Here is an 8,651-nt window from a genome sequence, read left to right as displayed (position 1 = left end):
CCTGTAAGCCCCTTGAACTGGGCTCATAAACATAAGAGGCTGGCTATGATATCCCTCGTAAAGGGTTAAGTTTGTAGGAGAATTTCTTCTTATTAATCATGTTAGAAAGAATAAAGTTAGAACTTAACTAGTGTATGAATATAGTAAATAAATAAAATTTGACTAGACAATATAATCTTAGGTAAGGTGTAGTGGAGTGGCCCATTGCTTGGCCTTGGATGGGAGCACAGCCGGCAAGAAAAGAATGTTTTGATAAGAGACTTGTTTTGTGACTGAAGGCAGTTGCTGGGCTTTTTCTCAGTAAAACATTCTCATGAGATTTTTGTATTTTCCAAGAATAAGGAGAGGAATGTGGTGGGATCCATAGCAGCAATAGCAATTAATGCCTTCTGATATTATGTTGCTACTAAGCTATCTTGCAGGTGACTCTATGTATCTTTAAGCAAAAGTTACTCTTGATGCTATGCCAGTTTCTTAATAAGCAAGCCTTTTGAAGTCTTGTGAGAAAAATTAGAACAGTGCATGAACTCAGGGCCATTTGCCTGAGCAAGCGGTGGTCCTTTGCTAGTCCTTGATGATTTCGTCTGCTAATCTCTCTCTGCGCCCTTGACTCACAACAACAGTAGAGTTATTAATTAGTACTAATCTTTTAGAAGTTTGTACCGATATTGTTATTGCTATTCAAGTTATTGTATAACTGTACTTTGAATAACTTACCACCTGATTTGTAGCTTATAGATATGAATTAACTGTTATCTGGAAATATGTAACCATAGTGAAACAAAATACCATGTGATTGTAACTTAGTGTGTGTGCATAAAAAGAAAGCTAGACCAGCATTTGGCAGAGATGCCTGGCAGTAAATGCTAACAAGAGAATAAAGAGAAAGAAAAGAATTCGGCTCTCTCACTCGATTCGTGCTGACACCGTCTCTTCCTGTGGGACCCCTGGATTCCCCCCGGGGCTGGACCCCGGCACTTGGGTCCAAGCTGGTGAGGTTTTGCTCAAACCAGATGAGCCCGCGCTCAAGCTGGCGACCTCGGGGTCTCGAACCTGGGTCCTCTGCATCCCAGTCCGATGATCTATTAATTCTTTCTTTACAGTCTTTCCCATTGACATCCATTTCTCCAGCCGCCATCTCTCCTCATCTCTGGTTTTATCTGTCCAACAGCCAATTGGATGACTCTCTTATATTTCTTTCATTCTTTTATTTTTTGTGACAGAGACAGAGAGAGGGACAGACAGGGACAGACAGACAGGAAAGGAGAGGATGAGAAGCATCAACCCCTCATCGTGGCTCCTTAGTCTCCTTAGTTGTTCATTGATTGCGCTCCCACATGTGCGCAGACCAGGGGGCTGCAGCAGAGCAAGTGACCCCCTGCTCAAGCCAGCGACCCCTGGGTTCAAGCCAGCAACTTTGGGGTCACGTCCATGACCCTGCACTCCAGCTGGTGAGCCCGTGTTCATGACAGCAACCTTGGGGTTTCAAACCTGTATCCTCCACATCCCAGTCCAACACTGCATCCACTGCGCCACCGCCTGGTCAGGCTCTCCTGTATTTCTAACAAACATCTCAGCTCCAACATCTGTTACGATGAACGCCTGTGATGCCACCTCAGATATGCTCCTTCCAGAGCCTTTCCCATCTCCACTGACAGCGTCTGTCTACTTGGGTACTGAGATGTTTGGGGACCTTGATGCTTCTCTTCTCTCTCCCTTCCTGACTGTCCATCCCTATCTCACTAAAAAGTAATAAAATATAATAACAAATAAAGGGGACGTCAGACCATGTCCCTCTCCTGCTACAAAGCACGGCTCCCACCTCAGAGCACAGCCCATGTCCTCTAACGTCCTCAGGCCCACGGGGTGTGGCCGGGCCTCTGTGGGTTCCCACGCAGGCCTCCATTAGCACTGGACGTTCCTGCCTAGACAGAACTCCTCCACATGTCCTCACGGACAATTCCTCATGTCCTTCACATCTTTCCTCAAGGCCACCTTCCCAGCGAGACCCACACTGACCCCCAAATCACACAGCCATCTTCCTGTCCCCACAGCCCACACTCGGGGTCGCCTTCCCCACTGCGTTTTCCCAGGACACCTCCCCTTCTGACACAGACACCTCCCTGTTTACTGCGCTCACACACACCTGTCTCTCCCCACACAACACAGGCTCCCAAGGCCAGCAGTGTTCCTGATCTGACTTCAGTGATGTCCCCACGTGAACAACAGTGCCACACGTCTGCACACAACCAGTCGTGGTTCCTGAGTGGTCCGTGTGGGGCAGCTCCCTGCGCTAGAGATGCGTCTCTATTGATGGGGCCTCAGACCACAGCTGTCCTGTGGCGGCTGCAGCACAAGGTGCCCTCACACTGACCCCAATGCACCTGCACTTTCCCGGGCTGCTCCCCCTAAATCTACAGTGGACCCCACTCTGCACGTCCCGGAGTCTGCACTGAGCCAGCCCTAGAGCGCAGGGCAGGGGAGGGTGGGTGGGCAGAGAGAACTCCAGCAGGGACTTCTCTAAGCTGAGGAATTCCTCCTCTCTGCTCATTCCAGAGCTTGTTTTTGTTTGTTTGTGTTTTTGAGAAGGTTTGGAAAAGATGGAAAGAACCATAAAGCACCAAAAGGAGGAACGAGCAGGATGCGTCTGAAAATTCTTCTCTCAATACCACACAGAGGACCCTGTGTGCAGGGACCTCTTGGGCTTTGTGGGACAATGACAGACAAATCATCGCCTGCTGTCAGACAGGGACACCCAGAGGAGAATGAGACTGGAACCCCAAACATAAACAAAATCAGTCATATTGCTCCACAGAAACAAAGAAACAACAAATAAAGACCCAGGAGACGGGGCTGATAGGTGGACCCAGGCCTGAACGTCAGCTGACCAGCGTATGATGCCATCAGTGCTCACAGACCTGGAGGGGTCCTTTATTAGGACAAGTTACAAGGCCTGGGTGACATTTGAGTCCCTGTGATCACAGGTCCTGGAGGGACAAGGTTCTACTGAAGAGACAAGGACAAAGAGCAGAGAGGTGACCCAGCTGAGGAATGACCACATCAAAGCCCACGGTGCACTGAGCACCGACTGGGCACAGGCCTGACCACACTCTGTCGGAAGCTGATCAACAACTGCTGGTTGACAAAGTCACCGCAGAGGAAAGGCACAACGATACTTCCCCCTTTGACCTTTTGAATTAATCTGGCCTTCTATCCCCCCTTTTCTGGGTGTGTGCTATCACTGATGGCACAGGGATAATAGTACCGTGCTTTCCCTGTAGATTTGTAGTAATTTCTTTGGAAATGAGACAGAGGGTGTGAGTTCCACAGAAAAGCCTGTAAGCCCCTTGAACTGGGCTCATAAACATAAGAGGCTGGCTATGATATCCCTTGTAAAGGGTTAAGTTTATAGGAGAATTTCTTCTTATTAATCATGTTAGAAAGAACAGATTGTGACTTATGAATAGGTAGGAAACAGTAACTATACACAGAAGCACCTTTCAGCCTTCACTTAATTCATCACTTTCCCTCCCTAGCCTTTTCATGTGGTAGAGTAGAGAAACTTTCCTTTCTTCTTGCATACCTACCTGACCTGCAGGTGGTGGAACATGCTGAGAAAAATAAAGTTAGAACTTAACTAGTATATGGATATAGTAGATAAATAAAATTTGAGTAGACAATAGGACATTAGGCAAGGTAGAGTTATTAATCAGTACTGACCTTTTAGAAGTTTGTACCAATATTGTTATTGCTGTTCAAGTTATTGTATAACTGTACTTAGAACGACTTATCATCTGATTTATAGCTATAGAAATGCATTAACTGTTACCTAGAAATATGTAACCATAGTGATACAAAAACAATGATTAATCAATGTATTCTGAATACCATGTGATTGTAACTTAGTGTGTGTGTATAAAAATAAAGCTAGGCCTGACCTTTGGTGGCACAGTGGATAAAGCGTCGACCTGGAAATGCTGAGGTCACCAGTTAGAAACCCTGGGCTTGCCTGGTCAAGGCACATGTGGGAGTTGATGCTTCCAGCTCCTCCCCCCTTCTTTCTCTCTGTCTCTCCTCTCTATCTTTCTCTCTCTCTCTCTGTCTTTCCCTCTCCTCTCTAAAATGAATAAATTAAAAATTAAAAATTTAAAAATTTAAAAAAAAATAAAAATAAAGCTAGACCAGCATTTGGGAGAGATGCTTGGCAGTAAATGCTAAAGAGAAAAAAGAATTCGGCTCTCTCACTCGATTCGCGCCGACGCCTCTCTTCCTGTGGGACCCCTGGATTCCCCCCGGGGCTGGACCCTGGCAACACTAGGTCCTCACAGCCTCTCCTGTCCCTGAAACAGACTCAGCACAGCAGACACACAGGTTCTGGAAAATTCTCAGTGCTCCCATTTATTTCCTCTCACACTTTAGGGTCTTCTCCTCTAACCCATCAACTCAAGAACTGAAAATACAAATTCACACCCACAGTTTTATTTCAATAAAGGAGTAAAAAGCTGCAGCTCAGTGCTCCACGAAGTACAGACAGGGATGGGGAGGCCCAGCCCCCCTCTGCTGGACAGGGAAGTGTGGGGAGGGGATGTGGGGGCAGGGGTGGGCCAGCCTCCCACCTCCTCACACTATGCTGATAGGAATGCAGACATGTTCAGATGCCCTTTGCAGAGAGAGAAGTGAGAGGTTCCTGAAGTCACAAACAGGGTTGGCGGGTGTGTGTGTGTGTGTGTGTGAGTGTATGTGAAGCATCTTCCGTCACTCAGTCCCCCACAAGGCAGTTGTCTCATGCTGTAGAAAATAATCACAAACAAATTCAGGTCAGTGGCTGTAACTGCTGACATTCTCAATAGCTCACCATGTGCTCAAAATATCCTGTCCCCTCTGTCCCAACCCCTCCCATCAGGGTCTCACCTTTAGAAGCCGTGAGAGACACATCAGAGCCCTGGGCACTGTCACTGTCTGGGGTAGAACACAACAGGACATGGTCAGGCCCCCAGGACAGGAGACTAAAGGAGGAACTATGGGTGGTGGGGTCCCTCATGGTTCCCGTCTGCACTGTCACAGGGTCTCAGGGGTCACCCCCTCCATACTCACTGGCAGCCTGAGCGTAGCTCCCTCCTTTCCCACCTGCAGGAAGAAAATATCCTGTGAGAGATCAGGGAGGAGGCAGGGCCATGAGGTCCTAAAGGAACCCCTAGTCCTGGGCCCCAGAGAAGTTTCCAGAACTGTGACTACAGACCCAGGGCAGGACCAGGAAACCTGAGGAAAGTACATGTGTGGGGACTGAACCACCCATCCTTCTGAAGGTCTGTCCTCAGCAGGACCCTCCCCTCTGACCTGTGACTATGGGGGACCAGGTCCCCATCACTAGATTCATCAAGGTGATAAATCTGTCCCTCATTTTCACACGTGCCTCACTAAAGAGTCAGTGTTAGCAAACAGCCCCAGACTGGTCAAGCACATGTGTGGGGACAGTACTTCCCATTAATGAAGTGGACACACTTCTTCCTGGGCTTGAAACCCCCTGTGGGACAAGAAACTCAGACCCCACCCTTCCCTACCTGAGCGCCTCCTCCTCCACATCACAGCTCCCACCACAGCTCCAGTGACCACAGCTCCAAGGAGGACCAGGACAGCAATAATGACCACAGTGGAGATGGTGGCCTGAGGAGGCTCTGGGAAGGGAAGGGAAGGGAAGGGAAGGGAAGGGAAGGGAAGGGAAGGGAAGGGAAGGGAAGGGAAGGTGAGGGCCCTGATCCCAAGGCCACAGCCCTGACCCTGCTGAAGTCCTCCAGAGGCCCCTGCTCCCTGAGAAGAGGCTCTGTGCCCACGTCCCCTCCTCACCCCATCTCAGGGTCAGGGGCTTGGGCAGCCCCTCGTGCTGCACATGGCACGTGTAGCTCTGCTCCTCTCCAGGGGGCACCGCCACAGCCGCCCACTTCTGGAAGCTCCCGTCCCCCGCAGGCCTGGTCTCCACAAACTCCATGTCCTGGGTCAGGTCCTGCCCGTCACGCTGCCAGGTCAGGGTGATGTCCGCAGGGTAGAAGCCCAGGGCCCAGCACCTCAGGGTGACCTCACGGTCAGAGATGGGGTGGTGGGTCACGTGTGCCTTTGGGGGGTCTGAGGAGAGGGGTGAGAAATGCAGAACTTTTCATCCTTTATGAGCCACTCCAGCAGCACTCCTGTGACCATCGTGAGAGGTGACAGGACAGCTGGGGTGGGGGCGGGAGCAGAAAACCCAGACACCAGCTGGACAGAGGCACCTGGGATGATCTAGTCTTTGGAAAGTTCTAGATTCCGAGGGACACAGCTCAGGGTAGCAGGCAGGTCTCTGAGAGGAGAAAAGGGATTTCTAGTCCTGACCTGGGTGGAGGACAAGTGACCCAGAAAAGCCGGGTCAGACCTCAGACACACTGGGTGGGGGACAGAGAACAAGGCCTGAGGGAGAAAGTCCCCGTGGGTCCCGGGGTCACTGCCAGGGTCAAGGGGAACCGCTGATGGGTTAGTTCAGGGTTGGTCTCCCCTCCATCCCGGAGAGACTGCACCTAATTGTCCCTGAGAGAAGGGGGAGTCGCTCTCTGGTCCCGGATCTGAAAACCCAGGGGACGCAATGTCCAGACCCAAAGGAGGGTGTTCTGACCCCGGTCCATTTCCTGTCTCCGTGTAGGAGCCGCAGCCCGAGGGGAGAGGAGGGAGCCCCGCGGCCCTGGTACCTGCGCGCTGCAGCGTCTCCTTCCCCTTTTCCAGGTAGAGGCGGAGGTAATCCATACACCTGCCCTCCAGGTAGATCTTGTCGTGCTCCGCCTCACCGGCCTCCTCCCACTTGCGCCGGGTGATCTGAGCCGCCGCGTCGGCCGCGGTCCAGGAGCGCAGGTCCTCGTTCAGGGCGAGGTAGTCGGTACCGTCGTAGGCGAACTGACTGTACCCGCGGAGGAGGCGCCCGTCCCGGTCCATTTCGCAGCTGTGCATCAACTGGAGGGTGTGAGACCCTGACCCCGCCCCGACCGCGGGGATTAAACCGAAACCGAAAACGAAACCGGGTCAAAGTCCCGCGGGCTCCTCCCGGGTGGGGTGGGAGTTCCCGCGGTCTCGGGTGGAGCTCGGACCCGGACACTCGGGCGACCCCGGCCCGTCCGTGGGGATGGGGTCGTGACCGGGACCCGCCCGCGTGGCTCACCGTCCTCGCTCTGGTTGTAGTAGCCGCGCAGGGTGTTCAGGGCCACTCGGAAATGCTGTGCGGTGACCTTGGAGATCTGCGTCTCGCGGTCCCAATACTGCGGGTCCTCCTGCTCCACCCACGGCTGCTCCATCCACGGCGCCCGCGGCTCCATCCTCGGGCTCACGGCGTCGCTGTCGAACCGCACGAACTGCGTGTCGTCCACGTAGCCGACGATGAAGAAGCGGGACTCCCCGCGGCCGGGCCGGGACACGGCGGTGTAGAAATATCTCAGGGAGTGGGGACCTGGGGACGGGGAGGTTCTGAGATTCGCGACCCTTACCCGCGTGGGTCCCGGGAAACTGTAAAGGCGCCGGGACAGAGCAGGGGTCAGGACGGGGCGGAGGACACGAGCTCCCCGGGGTCCTGCGCCCCCGCCGGGTCCCCTCGCTCCTCCCCGCAGAGGCCGATCCCTCCCGACCCGCACTCACCCGCCCAGGTCGGGGTCAGGACCAGGGACCCCGAGAGCAGCAGGAGGAGAGTTGGGGACCCCATGACGTGAATTCTCAGGATCTGGGGACAATCTGTGTCGGGCGGGTCCGCGGAGACCTTATAACCGGAAACGACGGGGAGGCTGATTGGCTTCTCTAGAAACCGGTCACCCAATGGGAGTGACATCTGTGGACTCATCATGAGTATCCAGGAAGGAGGACCCGACACAGGTTGTCAGAAGCAGAAGTGAAACCCGGGGAGATGGGGACTCCCCAACACTGACCTTCCCCGCCCAGACTCCGCCCTCGGACTGAGACCCTGAGAGCCAGGCCTGGGGACCCGGGACTGTGTCCTGACCCCTCCTCCTGACGGAGAGCTCTTTGTCACCCTGTCTCCCTAGTCCTGGCCCAGGGGCTGTGTGAGGACACCAGGGAGACCCCCAGACTGGACCCGCCCCTTCCTCCTCTTCTCTCCCCGGAATCCCTCCCCCTGGAATGGACTCCCTGCCTCCCACCCCTTATCTGTCCCCCTGGATTCTTCTAGCAGAAAATTCACCCCAGGGACTTTGATGTCAGAGAGTGAGCTCGCCCTGGGAATGGAGGTAGAGGGACAGGGGTTTCTCTTAACCCTGGAGGAGCTGTGTCTGAAAACACGGGATGGAGATTCTCAGAGACCAGTCTCCCTGTTGTCTGTGAACCCCAGTGGGGAGCACAGTCTTGGGAACCCTGAACATCAGGAAGCTGGTCTGTAAAGAAGTGATTTTGGCCCCTTGATACAGAAATGTGTCCAACCATCACTGCAGTCAGACTCACAGAGCTCCTGAATTCTACTTCCCACACAGTGTGTCTGTGACTCGGGATTGTTACATTGTGAAATGATCTTCATTCAGTAGCTCTGAGTTTGTCTGTGAGTCCCCCACGTCCTCAATACAGAGAAGCCCAGGGAAGCCGTGTGTCACTGTGCATTTCAACAGGAGCATGTACATCCTAGAAGTTACAAGAGC

At 53.0% G+C, this 8,651-nt stretch overlaps 1 protein-coding gene across 4 annotated transcripts; it reads right to left on the bottom strand.

The window, feature by feature from the left end:
* Window positions 1–4,463: 4,463 nt before the first annotated feature.
* LOC136325890 (patr class I histocompatibility antigen, A-126 alpha chain-like) lies at window positions 4,464–8,022 on the bottom strand. 4 transcript variants are annotated; one of them, XM_066261449.1, is made up of 8 exons: window positions 7,648–8,022; window positions 7,178–7,462; window positions 6,714–6,989; window positions 5,845–6,147; window positions 5,562–5,675; window positions 5,095–5,145; window positions 4,912–4,959; window positions 4,464–4,788 (listed from the first exon to the last, which is right to left on the bottom strand). In XM_066261449.1, exons 1-8 carry the CDS (start codon window positions 7,847–7,849, stop codon window positions 4,784–4,786), a joined length of 1,284 nt encoding a protein of 427 aa, XP_066117546.1. In that variant the 5' UTR covers window positions 7,850–8,022; the 3' UTR covers window positions 4,464–4,783. The 4 variants fall into 4 exon arrangements, with proteins under 4 accessions (XP_066117546.1, XP_066118431.1, XP_066119311.1 ...); XM_066262334.1 differs by having other exon boundaries at window positions 5,095–5,127; window positions 7,648–8,021; XM_066263214.1 differs by having other exon boundaries at window positions 5,845–6,120; window positions 7,648–8,020.
* Window positions 8,023–8,651: the final 629 nt, after the last annotated feature.

Source organism: Saccopteryx bilineata, chromosome 1 (genome assembly GCF_036850765.1).
Source record: "Saccopteryx bilineata isolate mSacBil1 chromosome 1, mSacBil1_pri_phased_curated, whole genome shotgun sequence".
Lineage (NCBI taxonomy): Eukaryota > Metazoa > Chordata > Mammalia > Chiroptera > Emballonuridae > Saccopteryx > Saccopteryx bilineata.
Note: the sequence above shows the minus strand (reverse complement) of the source record. Positions and strands in the feature narration are given on the sequence as shown.